At 42.4% G+C, this 16,644-nt stretch overlaps 2 protein-coding genes across 4 annotated transcripts in view; both read right to left on the bottom strand.

Moving 5' to 3' along the window:
* Window positions 1-9,870, bottom strand: part of SPATS2 (spermatogenesis associated serine rich 2) — a 57,549-nt gene extending 47,679 nt beyond the window's left edge. The window contains exon 1 of one of the 2 annotated variants that reach the window (XM_060253458.1): window positions 9,587-9,870. The gene's annotated coding sequence lies outside the window, so the exon portion shown is untranslated. Of the gene's footprint in view, window positions 1-9,528 lie in introns of both variants that reach the window. The other variant, XM_060253460.1, reaches the window with a different exon arrangement.
* Window positions 1-16,644, bottom strand: part of DNAJC22 (DnaJ heat shock protein family (Hsp40) member C22) — a 144,639-nt gene that overhangs the window by 125,120 nt on the left and 2,875 nt on the right. Inside the window, exon 3 of one of the 2 annotated variants that reach the window (XM_060252824.1) lies at window positions 14,058-14,245. In XM_060252824.1, the coding sequence (XP_060108807.1) occupies window positions 14,066-14,245 (180 nt within the window). In that variant the 3' untranslated portion in view covers window positions 14,058-14,065. Of the gene's footprint in view, window positions 1-13,970; window positions 14,246-16,644 lie in introns of those variants that run through there. The other variant, XM_060252823.1, reaches the window with a different exon arrangement.

Raw genomic sequence — 16,644 nt, 5'->3', positions numbered from 1 at the left:
ATCCTGAAAAATGGTTCCTCTGTTGCCTTGAGCAGTTCTGCTAGAATAACTTTTTATTTTTGCTTCCTTTAACCAGTAATTAATACTATCAGGCAAGACAACAGGTAAAAAGGCAAACAAAAGGGAGCAATATTAACAGAAGAAAAAAAAAAGAATTCGCTCTGGGAGTGCAAACTGGCACAATTCTACTAGAAGAACCACTGCCTTTCCAAATGAAACCATGTTTGATCAAAACAAAAGCACACAAGAGGTCAAAAAATACCTTCATGTTTCTGTAAAGAAATTGCAAAATTACCACATCAACTAGATCACTTTTATATTTCTGAAGTGCTTCAGGTACAGCAGAATTAACCCTGGATCTCCCTCTCCCATCAATTTGTTAATTATTTCTACTCAAGTGTTACAAATCATATTCCTTTGAAAGAGAAAGCCGGAAGAGCAAAGACAAAGGGGTCTCTCTAGCCATATACTGCTCTTCTGATTAAGGGGGGCCCTTAATTCAAGACTATTCACATTTGCTTCCTATTTTCAAAGACTCCAAGGAAAATAGATTTGAGTTTCCATGGTGAATTTAGAATGTATTTGCCTTTTAATAAAAATTAGAAAAGTATACTCTTCTGGAACAGAAGCATTTATGAGGTCCTAAAACAGAACACCACAGTGCAACATAGAAGTAAATGTTTACATCCAATTAAACATAACTTTTATCTAAACAGTCTTTGCATTTCTAATTCCATCTTTCAACAAAGTCTATACACAATTTACATGGGAATAATTAAAGGATACGCATATACCAGCAAAGTGTTCTAAAGACATCCCCATATAGTTTACAGAGTCTAGGGGAGCCAGCAGGGGTTGCATAATAATGGCAATAGAAGCTAATAAAAGACAAAATTAATAGTTGCACACATTATGTATTATCCAAGCGCTCTCTGATTTATGTTGACAGTACTAACAAGCTCTTTAGTTTTATTCTACTAGATATTAAACCCAATTCACAAAGTTGGAGGCTACTCTATTTCAGCATCATTGCATTCACAGTTAGTGCTAACAAGTGCCACAGCTTTTTGCCTAGTAGCTAAGTTTCCAGACTTAAGATATCCTCCTACTTTGTTGCTTTTAGAGAAACGCAAAGTCTGCAACAAGCCTTAAAACTACATTTAAAAACCCCTCAGGGATATACTTTCATTGCCAGTAGAACAGGTGCTTCACTTAACAGCTATATGATGTAATAACACAAGTTTCATTTCTACACCTTTCTTTCATGCATGCAAGAACACTTCTACAGAAGAGGTACTTAGTGGGCAGAAATGCTCAAGTACAGGATGTACAGATTATTTTGAAGCTTTCAGGAGAACAAGATCTACTAAAAAAAAAAAAGAACTGCCATAACTGACCACCTCCAAGCAAGTTAGTTAAAAGTAAGACTTATATGAGTATTCAGTGTTGCCTTTATATTAATTGCCCTGCTTCAGGAGCAACATGTACATGGAAATAAACCCTTGTCTAATTTACTTCTAAGGAGGCAAAAAATTCTTTCTGAATTTTAGCACAGAACACACTATGCTTCCAAAGAAAACTGCCCATGATCAATTATTCCAGCCACTAGCAGGACTGTTGTCTTACATAAAAGCACATTTAGGGAAAGTAACTGTTGTGACAATATACGTTCACTGGTACCTTCTCCAGAAGAAAAGCCCTAAGGGGAAGGAAGAGCTGCTTTAAACACCACTATGCTCAGAGTCATGAACTGTATCTTGCCATGCTTGCAGGAAATTCTGAAAAAATTACTTTCTATGATCACACCTCCCATTTTATAAACCACTATGAACTTATCCAAGTGTTGCTACTACTGTACGAAACTGCAGTTTCTGCTCAAAGAAAATGATTCCAGTTACCTATTTTTACATGCACAATTGATTCTGAAAAGATCAAGAACTAATCAGCCATGGGACAAGTGGTCATATGAAATTAACCTTCAACTCCATGTTGATTTACTTCATGTAAAGCATTTTTAAACAACACTATGTACATAGCACTACCAAGTTTCATAAACAAGAACTACCTGCCTGTCCCTTCCTCTAGCTTACAATCCACTGGCAGCAGAGAATACAAAGGGAGGCAAGAAAGAAGCAGGAAGTGGCCAAGTATGAATGAAAGAAGCCCTAACTTGGATTGATCAAGCAAGTCCAATCTTGTCAGATCATGGAAGCTAAGCAGGGACAACTCCAGCAAGTACTTGGATGGGAGACCTCCTTGGAACCAGGTCTGTGGTCTCTATTAGGAGTCCCAGAAGCTGTGGCGGGATCATGAGGCCTGCAAATTTCTGTTTGCAAATACTGTTTATTGTCCTTGTGATCTTCAATTGTTTCTCAGTTGGGAGAAAAAACTTTTGACTGGCAAGTGTCTATCCTTGCTCCCAAATGAATGAGGTTCTTGGAAGGAATTAATGACTTTTCTGACAGTTTATCAGGAATCCATATTCCTGTAATAACGGTACGGTTGCTCTGGTATTATATTTGGACATATGCCCTAATCAAGTTGTCATCTAAATAAGGGCATGTATTAATCCCTTTTTGTCTCAGAGCAGCTATTAAGGTCACTATAATCATTGTGAAGACCAGTGGAGATGAAGACAGGCTGAATGGAAGTGCCTTGTACTGGTAATGGCTGTCTTAGAATGAAAAATAGGTACTGCCTAGAAGTAAGATGTATAGGTACATGAAGGTAGGCCTCCTTGAGGTCCAAGGAAATCAGGTTGTTATCCTGCTGAATAATTTGGAGTATTGGTTCAGATGAATTCCATGCAAATTCATTTTCAGAACTCACAGGCTGAGTTCCCGGAGGTTTAGAATAGCCCTCCAGTTACCTGATTTCTTGGGGGAAATATAGAAAATACTCCCTGGAAGCACTGGTGAGGGGGCATTTGTTCTATTGTCCAATGGTATGTACGTGATGAACTCATTTCTGCAGTAAAATTTCCTTTTGAGTAGAGTTTGGCCCAGGAGATGGGATAAAACAATGTGGAGATAATTCTATTTTGTAGCCAAATTGCACAGTCAAAATAGCCCAGCAGTCCGTATTCCTTCCAAATGTGTGCAAACTCCTGTACAGCAGCCCCCAATCCTGGAGCCATAGAATCATACAGTTGAAAGAAACCTCTATGGTCATCTACTCCAACCCTGCACAATACAGGAAACTCACAAATGCCTCCTCCCATACACCCCCAGTCTGGTAGAGGGTTTCCTTCCTGGGGTGACTTTGCCCCTGTTTATAGATCCAAGTAGGCAGCTGTGTTAGTCTGAAGTAGAACAAAATAGGAGTTGATTGCACCTTTAAGATCAACTTAGTTTTATTCAGAACATAAACTTTCGCGTGCTCTCTAAGCACACTTCATCAGACGAGGAATCAGGCACAGTGAGGAGAGCCATACATAGCTGGTAGGCAGTGGTCCAGAATGCAAAATGGTACAGATTTAAAAACCAATGACAGTGAAGTAAAATTATCTGGTAGGCAGTGATTCAGAAGGTACGTTGAAATCTAAATTGGTAACTGAAGGTGAAGCAACTTCTGAACTCTCTGGTGTGTCCGCCTCTAATGGATGATCTGTAGGAGCTAAAGGAATGAAAATTTGTATTCCTTTTCTCTATTTGTGGTCGTGGAAGACATTGTTCTTTTTTTCTTTTCCTCAGTTTCCACTAGTATTTTTTCCAAGGATCCATCACCAAAGAGTAATCGTCCAAAGAATTTTTCCACCAATAAGCTCAACTTGGATAAAGAATTCACTTTCCAATGCTTTAGCCGTAAGTTCCTCCTTACAACCACATTAGCTGCCTATGCCCTGGTGCAGAATTGCATAGCATCTTGAGAGGCATCAGACATGAACTCGGCCACCTGTTTTATCTTCAGTAGAGACCTCTTGGGTGCCAATATTCCAAATGATTCCGAATCTTGCAAGATTGTCTGCTCAAACAACAAACATACGTGTGAAGTTCGAAAGAACTGTAGATGCCCTAATTGCTAGCGAAGAAGCTTCATGCTATTTCATTTTTTCTGACGACTGGCTCTTTAAAAACATTGTCTCCATCTTTGCAGAACACAGTACCAGAATGTAAGGTGAGTACTGGAGTTCTGACTAAAGGCAATTTCAGATCCTCCATTGTTCCCTCTGGCAAGGCACAGAAATTTTTGGTCATCGTTTTCAGAGAAATTCCAAGCACCAGAATATAAGGTGGCCACTGGAGCATTGATTAAAGGCAATTTCAAGTCCTCCATTTTTCCCTCTGGCAAACCACAGAATTTTTTGGAAATTGTATTCAGAGAAGTTCCGTTGCCAGGGTTTGACCATTTAGTCCACATATCATCCAAAAACTCAGGAAAGGAGTCTGGCTTTTTTATGCTTTGTTTTATTCCTCCAACATTTACATTGGATGATGCTGAAGCAGGTTTTATAGCCATTCCAGTTGAGTAATGTAGGCTAATGATAACTTTCTTGAGGAGTCTAGAAGAGCTATCCTTAGTATTAGATTCTTCCCATAACCATTCCCTTTCTTCTTTGTCTGATACAGCCACAATAGGTGTATTGACAGAATGAATGCCTCCCATGTCACAGTCAGGATCTGAGCATTGTTTATCAGCTACCCTAGGTCCCTGGGGTGGGGGCTGCCAATAATGACAATTTCTTGCTTCCTTCTGCCCCTCACTTAGATTGCTTTGGGTGCAGTGACTTTTTAAAACATTTTTGCCTTGATGGTAAGTCTTTTTCTGAAGAAGAGGATCCCAGAGAAGGGGAGGAGCTCCATCTATGCTGAGGTATCTGTCTTCCCTTGCTTCTTCTGACTGGCCCCACTGAGATGTGAAACCTGCATGCCCACAGGACATATGAAGCCTGCATGCCCATACATAACCAGAAAAGGTCAATGAGACCTGAGTTAGGGGGAAACCCCCCACCTGAAAACTGCCCAATTTCATGTCTTGCCCTGGAAATTGGCCACCAAAGACTCCCTGGGATTCCAGAAACACAGTAGCCTCACCACTACCATAAATTGTGCCTCTGACTTCAGAGGATCTCCTGGTGGACCCAGCAGTCTCCATTTCTGCATGGCATGTCTTTGCCTTGGCACTCTCAGCCCACCTCAATGCTTTCTGACAGGGCTGTTGGGGAGGCTGCTTTCTTTGTGGGTCTAGGGAGGAGCCTGAAGCCTCAGATCATCCTGCCTTCCCAGCAGCTGTAATGGCAATCTGTCACCTGTGAGCACCCTTCCCCTGCATATGAAGCCTTAAACAGGGAAGACTTCTCCTTACTGTGCTCTTTTTTCTTGGCAAGTGTGGCTCCCTGAGATTTTTTTGGGATGTCCTTCTTAGATCTACTTCAAGGTGATTATTTTATTCTAACCCTGATCTGAGGTAACAAATTTCTCCCACAGATAAATGGGGCTAAGGCTCTGATGTCCTGCTGGAGTGGCAGGGCTATTCAAACTGGAAGGGTACCTTTGCTCTGCCGCAGGAAAGGCACACAAAAAATAGCCCCACCTGGAGAAAAAGAAGGCATGACTCAACCAGTTCAGATGACTTCTTCCACTGAAGAAGAAACTAATGTTAGTACTATCTGTTTTTCTGAAGGGAACAACTTTATCTATCTTTACAGATTCTCATATTAATGACTGGCCATGGTAGTCAGTCAAAATTTGCTGTCACTATATCATGACTGAGAATATCTTGGCTACCCGCTGCAAGTCAGGACAGGAAGTCTTGACTCTGATATTGCGTTGAGCTTTATTTTATTTATCATTTTATCAAATTTATATCCTGTACTCCCCTAACTGGCTTAGATCATCTCAGAAAACACTTGCAGCTTTCCAAGAACATCCCAAGTCATTACAACCGGGAGCACGAGGCCCACAGCTCTTCTCCCATTGTTAACTCACTTGATGACAATTTATTATTGATCCTGATGAGAGCATATGATGATCCCTATGCATTCTCCTTCATTTAATATCAAAGCAAACAGAATATAAGATGCCCCATCTAGTCTAAACCTGAAGACATGAAAAATGATCAAGCAATTAAAAGCACAACGCACGAGATGATGGCGGAACAAACAACAGTTCAAGAACATTCTGCACTAGAAACCCAGGAGTAGCAAAATAGACTCTGAAAAAATGTGTGGGGTTGAGCAATTCCACACTTGCACTGGAATAACCTTTACTTGGACACGAAATGACAAATAAAGAACTAATACATATGAGAAAATATTTAAACTTCTGAACATGGTCAGATACCAAAGATTGACAGTACCATGTTCTGAGCTGCAAACTGACAGACTACCTTCAGCATACTTGGTACAGATATGTACTTTTGTGGAAAAAAACAAAAACTTCATCAACATCTGTTTATTATGGCGTCACACATTCTTGCCAATGATTCCACATAAGTTGCAGCCCATAAACATGTTTACTGTGTGTATGCAGGTATTTGAAATATATATAGCCTAAAAGAAGAACCAACAATTGCCCTGAACTCGATAGCCCAGGCAAGCCTGATATCATTAGATCTCAGAAACCAAGCAGGGTCAACTGGCAAGTACTCAGATGGGAGACCTCCTTGAAGTACAAGGAGCTGAGCGGACAGGAGCAAGTTTTACTCAGCCACCTCTTTGAATATCCACCAGACCCCCAGTGGGGGGGGGGGGGGGGGATGGTCAGTCACCAAAAGTCTTCATGACTTCCAGGTGCAGACACACATACACAAAATACAGACATACAAAAAAAAAGATGAAGAACCAAAAACCGGTTTCCTAGAAGTAAGTCTCTCAACATAGGTAAATAATTATTTTCACAGTTAGTGAACCATAAGCAACAACTTCTTCTCATCAAATGAAATAGTTCAATGAAAATATGGTATCAAGAACTAGAATCCAAAAATAAAGAGATCCTGCTTTAAGAAGAGCTTGTACCATGCATGTCTACCTTACACTGCAAGCAGCCCCTGAGAAATTTTGGAACAAAAACAGGGTACAAGTGTGACAAACTATGCAACATCATGGGGAAGTGAATCCCATACCCCTAAAAGGCAAAGTCCCCCACCCATTTAATACAGAGTTAGAAGTAAAACAATTGTTATAAGTTACTGTTATTGGTAGCCCTGAGATTTCTTTTCTTCCCAGCCTCAAAAGACCTTCAAGCAGCAGCAATTAAGCCCTAACCTGGATAGCCCAGGCAAGTCCAATCTCGGAAGCTAAGCCTGTTCAACTGTGGTTAGTACTTGGATGGGAGACTTCCTTAAAATAATACCCAGTCAAGAAGGTAGGGGGCAGACTCTATTCAGCCACCTCTCTGAATATCCTCCAGGCCCCCAGTAAGGGTTAGTCACCAGCGGTCAATATGATTTCCAAGTGCAAACACACACATGCACGCACAAATATACAAAATACCAAAAAAAAGAAGAAGCAGTAATTAACTGTGGGGACATTTAACATATCCTGCTCTCTTTAAAAAGTTTGCTACTGTCATTTTTGTAATCTTAGTTCTATTGCACTGTTTATTGGATGTTTCATGCTACCTGACTGCATTGTTCTACAGCATATAATCTCTCTCAATTCTAAGTAAAACAGGTGGACTATACAATACTTCACCAACAATACCCATTCAACAGAAAGTATTACTTGAACCATCTGCAGACTTATCTTTCTAGAAAGAAAGCTGCAAACATTTCTACCGAGAGCAAGGCAAGAAATATGATGCAGAATGAGATTTATAGGAAAATACATTCAAATGCCTATAAGTAATAGTAATTTTGCTAGTAGGTCTAGGATCATTCCAAAGAATCCTGTCAGAAAGTGACATCTGAATGTGTGCTTCCACTGATTACTAAAATACACACAAGTATCACCTATATTCTCCGCTGAAGTGTATTCTGACTACCATCACACACAATCCGGTTTAGTAACCATGTACTATCTAAAAGGATAACTTACTTTCTCACTTTGTCTCCTCCAAACTATAACAACATCATCTACGTTATGCAGCAGCATCTGGCTAATAGGCTTTTGAGTACTACAGTCCCTTACCAAGCTATTTTAAACTTGTTGATCAAGTACAAGGGAGCCTCTGCAAAGGGCACAATTTGTAACTTACAATTATTCTCATAAACACGCAAGATACCAGGTTTACCTTACAAGTTGTAAACATCCCAGAGAGCAAATGTCTACCCCAGCTTATACAACTATGCCTTTGTAACCAAAGCACAAGACTGCAAGGTTTTGTACTAAAACTTCATCAAATTAGCCTAAAAGTTCCAGTGCCTGTAGTACTCTGAGCTGATCAACTATACTTAAAAGCTACAATTGGAAATCTATATAATCCTTTATGCAGCACTTTAACTCTACAGAGTAGTTACATCATTCAATCCTGAACTCTCTTACTTCACTAAAATCTATGGAACTTGCTTCCCAGCAGGCTGTTCAGCATAGAACACATTACATTAATGGACAAAGTCTCTTAGATCATCAATTATGCTCACATGCTCAAACTTCAGATCATTTTCCAACCATACAGACAACTGAATTTGAAGTCTTGACACAACTTGTGTGTCACACAAGCCACTCACATGCATCATACCATAACTGCAAGTTATGTACATAGCAGACAGAAAAGGCAGCTGAGAGCCAGTAATTGGCTATTCAAACAACAGGTCTGTGTTCTGCCTTCACTGCCCTTATTCCCCCACTCAACTTTTCCCCCTTCCTTGTTCCCTCTCCTCCCATTCCCCTTTCAAGCACTTCATTCCACGGAGACATTCCTACTTTTTGGGGAGGAAACAAAACTCCAAAACCGAGAACTCTCACTTCTTAAACCCCTCTCCTGGCCACTCCAGGACTTCAGGCACTGTTCATCTCAGGAGAACGTTTTTAACACCGAATCAGCTGCAAAACCAGTAACACTCGAAGCAAACTCTAGCAGGAAAACTGCTGCAAAACAAGCCGCATCCTTCCCGAACTACCTACACCCCGCCGTCCTCTTGGACAGTCAGACTTTTCTTTGGGAGGCAGTTCTAAGAAAAGGGATGCTGGCGCCCAAGACCGCCTGGAAATAGCCAACTCCCTCCTTTTTTGTTTCGTGTGTTTGTTCTGTGGAAGCCTTGCCCCTGGTAACGCGGCGACTCTGGTGATGCACTCTGCTGAGTTAGAGAGTTAAGCGCTGCTATGAGAAGAGATGTCAGGGCTGAGCCCCCCTCCCCGAGGGTCGCTGCCGTTCCTTCCCTTCCTTTTCTTCCCATTCCCACCCAGCCCTTCACCCCAAACCCTCCTCCTTGGCCCCCCTCGCCTCTTGGCGCGACTCTAACCCCGCCCCCTACTTGTCTCCCACCGGCCATTCGCTCGCCTCAGCTCCGGCTCCCCTCCCCCCTTCTGCCCCCGAAGCAGTTTCCTCCGCTTGCCTGGATATCGCTTCGATCCCTCCCCGACAGGGCCCGGCTCCCCGCAAATATTCCCTCCCCACCGCCCCGTCCACAAGCAACTCTCCTGCCTACCCCTCGACGGAGATTCCCAGCCGCCACTGCCAACACAACCGACCCCCGCCCCCTTTACCTCAGGCCCTCAGCCGCCGCAAAGCACCGAGGACGTAAGCCCCGCCCACCAGAGCGAAGAACTAAGAGCGAGTGAACCAATGGGGCAAGGGGAGCTGTTGCTCTTCAGCCAATGAGAAAGGCCTCTGGCTGGGTAGCCACTTCAGCCAATAGGAGGAACGGAAAGCTGAGCTTTAACCCCCCCACCACCCCGTTTTCACCCAGTGATGATGGCCCGAGTTCGGCTCGAGAACAACGGAGTCGCTCTAGCCACTGAAAAAAACCCCTTCGCCCATTACCCAATCGGTCTCGGCGTTAGGAAGGGCCAATAGGATAAAACGAAAGTGAATGCTTTCGGTCTGCTCTGTGTAGACACTCCATTGGCAAAACCTCCGACCCAGAGCCAATCCGGGCACGGAGGGCGTGGCAAAGGCCTACGGCCGGCCAATAAAATAGAGCCTAGGAACAAGCTGAGCGAAAATAGCCGAATTCTTTCCGAAAGAAGCCGGGGGGGGGGGGTGATAATTCAGTTTGTACGGGTAGAGTAGGGATAGGTGTTAGTACTTCATTGCTTTAGGGTTCTCATCTTTCTGTCGGGGTGCCTGTTCTTGTAATAGGCAGAAAGTCGATAGGAGAAACTTTCCCAGCTATTGCATGTCTATGGCGGGAAAAGTTTAAATTTCTACCCGTTCTGTGGATAGATCAAGATGGGTAGTCTTTTTGTCGGTAGTAGTACAAAAGAGTAAAAGTCCAGTAGTACCTTATATTCTCATACCAAATATTTGAAGAAGTGAACAGTAACTCATGAAAGCTACTAAAGGCACAAGCACAGAGGCAAAATTTTACAAAACTTTATGTGGTCCTCCCTTCCCAGGAAGTCCTTGGCTCTCGGATTCAGTTCTCCATCTGGGAAATAGGAATGCCTCCTACCGCAAAATGTGTTCGTCTTTAAGGTGCTACTGGACTCTCTTTTCTATTGCCCGTCCTGTAGTTCGAGGCTCAAGGGTCCTGCCAGAAAACAACAAACAATTTAAAAATCCTATTCAGTATACTATTTATTCATTGGTGAGGTACAGGTATATGCTTCTGAAGTCCCTATTTACCAGGGACTGTAAATCACTGTCACTATTTTCTTCCTGGTTTTGCCTACACAGAAGTATTTTTGAAATGGTTTAGTGAGAGTTGCAACATATGCACTTTTTGTGTTTAAACTCTCAGCTGTTGTGAGCCACTGCAAAAGTGCAGCCAAGGATTGCCTTTGAGCCACCCCCTGACATTGCCCAGCCTGCCTCCATATACAGAACACCACATTCCAAATTACATAATTAACTGGGAGCCAGTGTGGTGTAGTGATTAAAAGTGACAGAATCTAATCTGGAGAACTGGGTTTGATTCTGCACCTTGCGTCAGTCACAGCTCTTTCAGAGCTCTCTCAGCCTCCCCAAATAAATCTTGCTCACCACCCAGTGGTGCGTGATGCAAATGAGCTAGAACTTAAAGTTGCCAGACACTTAGAATCTCCTGGCTATGCTTTAAAAAGGTAAAGGTAGTCCCCTGTGCAAGCACCAGTCATTTTCGACTCCAGTGACGTTGCTTTCACAACATTTTCACGGCAGACTTTTTATGGGGTTGTTTGCCATTGCCTTCCCCAGTCATCTACACTTTCCCCCCAGCAAGCTTTACACACTGCTAGATGATGATGATGATGATGCCACCTAATTAACTCCAACCTGCTCTAGGGGAGTTGAGCCTTGGGTCATTTTTCCTCTCCCACTGACAGCCCTGTCTGTGGGTGTTAAATCTCTCAGTGAGATGTATCTGCAGACTCATTAATATGAGTGCACAATCGGGCCATTTAGCTGGTCCAGATAAATAGTTGGCAACATAAGGCAGTTTTTTTCTTTCTTACTTTGTCATAAGTCTTTTGGGGGTGGCATATTATCAAGCAAAAAAATTCCTTTCTTTTCATGACAGTCTGTTGCAGGACAAATTAACATCATGGAGAGTTAATAGCCTTCAGCAGTACATACAAAGTGTGAGGACAAGTATACCGTTCTGGTATCCATGCTCAGTCCGAGGGTTAGGGTTGTTCCAAGCACAGAAAAATTGCTCCATAAAATCCTGGTAAAGACATTCTGCACATATTTGGAAGTTTGTGTTCTTTCATATTTTGAAGTCCGAACCATAATACTGAAAAGAAGTTCTAGGTATGAACCATTGTGAATCTCAGTTCATATCAAGAATCTAAATGGACAAAGTTGATTTGAATCCCCATTAAATCTTTACCCTAAAGGCAATCTAATCTCTTCCTCTAAATTTCCAGGAACCTGTCTGACCTGTTGTGGGACTGTAATCCCATTGCTCAAGGCCTATTGTGATTTGTGATCACAGCATATGCTGTTGCTTTTCTTACCCCCCTCCCCCATTTCCTGTATCCAAAGCCATCCCCAGGGCATTTTTAAAATATGTATTAAAACAGACTTTCCATTCATTCATATGCTTCCCTCTGTTTTACAATCACAGTCCAACAGCAACACCTGCTGGGTTTAAGTGGGATTGCAGACATTTCAAACTATCAAATGCCCTTTCTGATGAAGACAGATGCAAGAGGGCAGCCGTGTTGGTCCGAAGCAGTTGAACAAAGCAGGAGTCGAGTTGCACCTTTAAGACCAACCAAGTTTTATTGAGAACGTAAGCTTTCATGTGCTCTCTAAGCACACTTCATCACATGAGGGGATCAGTTATTGTGAGCTGAAATACATGCAGTTTGTTGTTTAAGAGTGCAAACTGGCTGTGGTCACATGATAAAACAGTGTGGCTTGGCCATTTGGTCTGGATAGCCATAAAAGGTAATAAAGTTCCCTGCCAATTGGGGTTTTTGCAAATCACAGAAGGACATGTATTTCCTAGTTGTAGGCTACCTAATTTACTTATCAGCATCAAGCTGTACATTATAAACATCATTCTAGTCTGCCATCAGAAAACAAGAATGCATAAAATGAAAATGGGTTAGGTATATGTAATGAGATGAATAGCCAATATCCCTTATTTGAGTATGTCAATATAAAACATTATTCTGATACACTATTATAAAAGAGAAATACATTGGAATACTGTGGATGTATAGCTATACTCACTGAGAGTGGGTTTAGCATATGTAATGAGATAAAAAACCAATATCTCTGTTCAGTCCTGGGAGGTGTTTGTACCAGGTTTCATAATAGTTTGTAATTCAGCAATTTCTCTCTCCATTCTGTTCTTGAAGTTCCTTTGCAGTAAAACAGCTACCTTGAGGTCACCCATTGAATGCTTTGGAAGGTTAAAGTTCAAAATCTGAAACAGACATTAATTTGGAAGGTCCAAACAAAGGCTAGTAAGACAGGCAGCAGTACAGAGAAATAAAATGTTGGTGCTTAATTTGTAAAGAGAGAGGCATTGCCAGCTCAAGTATAGCAGAATTTTCTCTTGTGCCAAAATTCTGGACATGATGACAGAGGAGATGGTGGTTATTATATGTCAAGGAAACTAAACTAGTGCTTCTTGCAAAAAAGGAGCAAAATAGCAACGAAGTATTCATTAATTTTGTTTAATGGCTTTTAGGGTATGAAAAATATCAAGGGACATCTCATGCTAAACATGCAAATATCGTATGCATCATCCATCCTGTTTACATGGAATAACATTTTGTTGAATCTATTCATAGGGAAGCTTTTGTGATTTTTGGATAATTTAATATATCCAACCAAATTCAGTTCATGTTTCTCAGGCATCGTTCAGACAGGTCCAGTTCTGTCTTCATAAACTTCTCCTAGCCAAGAATAAGGTCTGTCCATCTGCGGAAACATCCCCCCAAAATTAGAAGGCCCAAAAAACCAAGGTGAGGTCTTATGAGTCCCAGTATCATCAGTCAATATCAGTGTAGGACAGGAGTGGTCAAACTTCCTTAACGTAAGAGCCATATAGAATAAAAGATGTTTGAGAGCCACAAGACATGAATGTCAGATGTTTGAGAGCAGGAAGGAAGGAAGGAAGGAAGGAAGGAAGGAATGAAGGAAGGAAGGAAGGAAGGAAGGAAGGAAGGAAGGAAGGAAGGAAGGAAGGAAGGAAGGAAGGAAGGAAGGAAGGAAGGAAGGAAGATGGGGGAGGAGGTGGAAAGAAAACAACTTTAACTTTAAATCCATTCTCCAAGCCACCAGCTGGCTTGGTTTGGAGAAGTGATTTAAACAGAGAAATGCCTTCTCCAAACTGGCTGGTGGGGGCTTCAAGAGCTACACAATATGTGTGAAAGAGCTACGGCTCCCGAGCCACAGTTTGGCCACCCCTGGTGTAGGAGAAGACTATTTATCTTGACCACCTTCTGGACAACTTTGACACAAACAAAAACTACTTTTTCAGGAAGTCCCTCAGCTTCCTAGGGAGGCCCACCTTATAGTAAGAGCTATATGCTAAGCAGCATGGGTGCACATAAGTCTTTTGTTTGTCCGTGAGTCAAGATATCCCATCATACAGGTTTTGATTTCTTCATCTGTGTGAGAAGTTCATAGGCAGCCTGCACCTCAATAAAACGACTCTCAGCCTCAGCTGCCCGGTGCCGATTATGATCTGGATGCCAGTGCTTTACCAGCTCCCGGTAGCTTTTATTGATTTCATCAAGTGTGGCATCACTGTGGAGTCCTAAGATCTTTAAAGGGGGAGAGGGAAGAAAACAGGCAGTGAGGATGTTGTGAAAAAATTGGAAGGCCTTTACCTAACTGTAGCTGGTTTATCAGGGAGAACAGAAAACCCTGGGGACAACTGTCTGATTTACCTGCTGCGATGATTTGCTGCCAAACCTGTTAGCCACAAACCTTGCACAGAACTATGTAATGATATAGCACAGTGTTTCCCATTTGCAGGGTCGTGACCCGGTACCGGGCCACAGAAGCCTCACTATTGGGTCACGAGAAAGCTAGCCCCGCCCCAGCAAAGCTAGCCTCGCCTCATCTCTGTGTTGTGCAGAGAGGAGCTGCGCTGCCTTTCCTTCCTTCTCCCCCACTCCCAGTGTTTGAGAGAAAAGCTAGCATGAAGAGTTCTTCAAGGTATGAGCTTTCATGTGCCTTGCAGTACATACTTTTGGGGAGATTTCCCTGGGAGGCCTAGGTGGCAAGGAAGGTGTGTGTGTTTTTTTTCTGCTGGGAGGGGCGGGGAGTGGGCATTTCAGTAGCTAATTTTTTTACCAAACGACTCCTGGGCAGAATTTTTGCTGGCTGGGGTAATCTGATGGTGAGGAAACTTCTTTCTTTCTTTCTTTCTTTCTTTCTTTCTTTCTTTCTTTCTTTCTTTCTTTCTTTCTTTCTTTCTTTCTTTCTTTCTTTCTTTCTTTCTTTCTTTCTTTCTTTCTTTCTTTCTTTCTTTCTTTCTTTCTTTCTTTCTTTCCCTGCAAGTGATGCTCTGTCTGTATTCTTGGTGCTGGGAGGGGGGAAACAACTGTGGGAGGGCTTCTAGTGCCCTGGCCCCACTGGTGGACATTCTGGTGCTTTTTGGGCATTGTATGAGGGAATTTTGGACTGGATAGACCACTGACCTGATCCAACATGGCTCCTCTTATGTTTATGTTCTTTCTTTCCATGTCTTTCTTTTCCTTTCCTTTCTTTCCATTTCATTCTTTCCCTTTCTCTTTCTTTCCTTCCATTTTTACTGGATGAAATTTTTCTGTTCATCATACTGTTGTTGCAGACATAGGAGCTCTGCCAATGAAAATTTGGCACCCCCAGGTGGCCTTCTGTGAGATTTCTGTGTGAGTGAGTGAGAGTAAGAGGTGTGGGGCAGAAAGATTATTGGAGATTACTGCGGTATATCTCAGCACTGGAAGAGATGGTACTATGAACTTGGCACCATTTTACTGGCCCTGTTTTAACAGCTGTCTGACACTAAAATTAAACTCCTCCTGTAGATATTAAAAAGGATGAAAGTAGTTCACTGGCTAAGTATCTGCACAGCAGGTTGCTTTTAAAGGCATGGGAAACACAGCCAGTAAAAAGCTGCAAGTCCCTCATAAATATCCTTTTTGGGATAACTGCAGAAAAGCTTGTATGAACTTCATATAACTTGACATTAATTCATTAACTGCAATACAATTCTCTGCTACCTTTCACAGCAATTTCCCTGTGTTTCAACCAAACAAAAGTATGAAAAACAGCTGTCGAAAGCTTTTCTTGAAACCCAGCAAGCTTGGTTGTAGCTTGAGGCAGGGTTCCAGCAGTAGCAGCTGAAGGAAGGGCCTGCTAAATGTGTCAGCATATTTTGAGGTAGAGCAGCTGCCATGGCCCAGTGTGGGTGGTACACAGTGCTGGCATTCCTGATGGCAATGGCAACAGCACTCCCAACTGCATGCACTGGCCAGTTCTGTTGAGGAAGGGATGTGTAGGTGGTGCAGGCAATTCAACATGGACATTAGGAGTGCTTGCAAGCTGGAGAAGAATACACAAACAGATAGGTGCATGCAGGTGTGGGGGTGAAAAGAAAGGACCGCCCACTTTCCACCCCCATTTTGGCTCAGCATGAGTTTCAGAGAGATTTTTCTGAAAATGAATTTACTTCCAATGAAGAGACAAGTTTGGGGGAGTGCCCTGGAAGTGACATCACAGGAAAAGGTGGAGCTTTGGTTCAGTGTGCCCCGGAAGTGACATCACTTGGTACTTGACACTACATGAAATGACATAATTTCTGTCTCTCGGCTCCACCCCCAAAGTTGTCTGGCTCCACCCCCAAATTTTAGTGGGCCACAAAGGAGAAGTGTAAAAATAATCAGGCCACAGGAAACAAAAGTTTGGGAAACCCTAATATAGCACACAATGAACACCAATAGCTTCACTGGAGTTCTGAGAAGCAGCCATTTCTCTATTCCCTTCCCTTGCAGTTCAGCATTCCCCAAGAGTTCATTTCCTTTTCCTGGCTTCAAAGCTATCAAAACTGAAGAAGCTTCTTCTCTTATCAGTTGTTTCTGGTCATGAATACTCTCTATTCTTTTAATCTATCGTCTCCTCCCCCAGCATTTTTAGCTTTATCTGCTTTAACTTACTAGACTTTAACAAGCATTCT

The sequence above is a fragment of the Heteronotia binoei genome, chromosome 13 (genome assembly GCF_032191835.1).
Source record: "Heteronotia binoei isolate CCM8104 ecotype False Entrance Well chromosome 13, APGP_CSIRO_Hbin_v1, whole genome shotgun sequence".
In the NCBI taxonomy this organism is placed as follows: Eukaryota; Metazoa; Chordata; class Lepidosauria; order Squamata; family Gekkonidae; genus Heteronotia; species Heteronotia binoei.
This window is presented reverse-complemented; position numbering and strand designations above follow the sequence as displayed.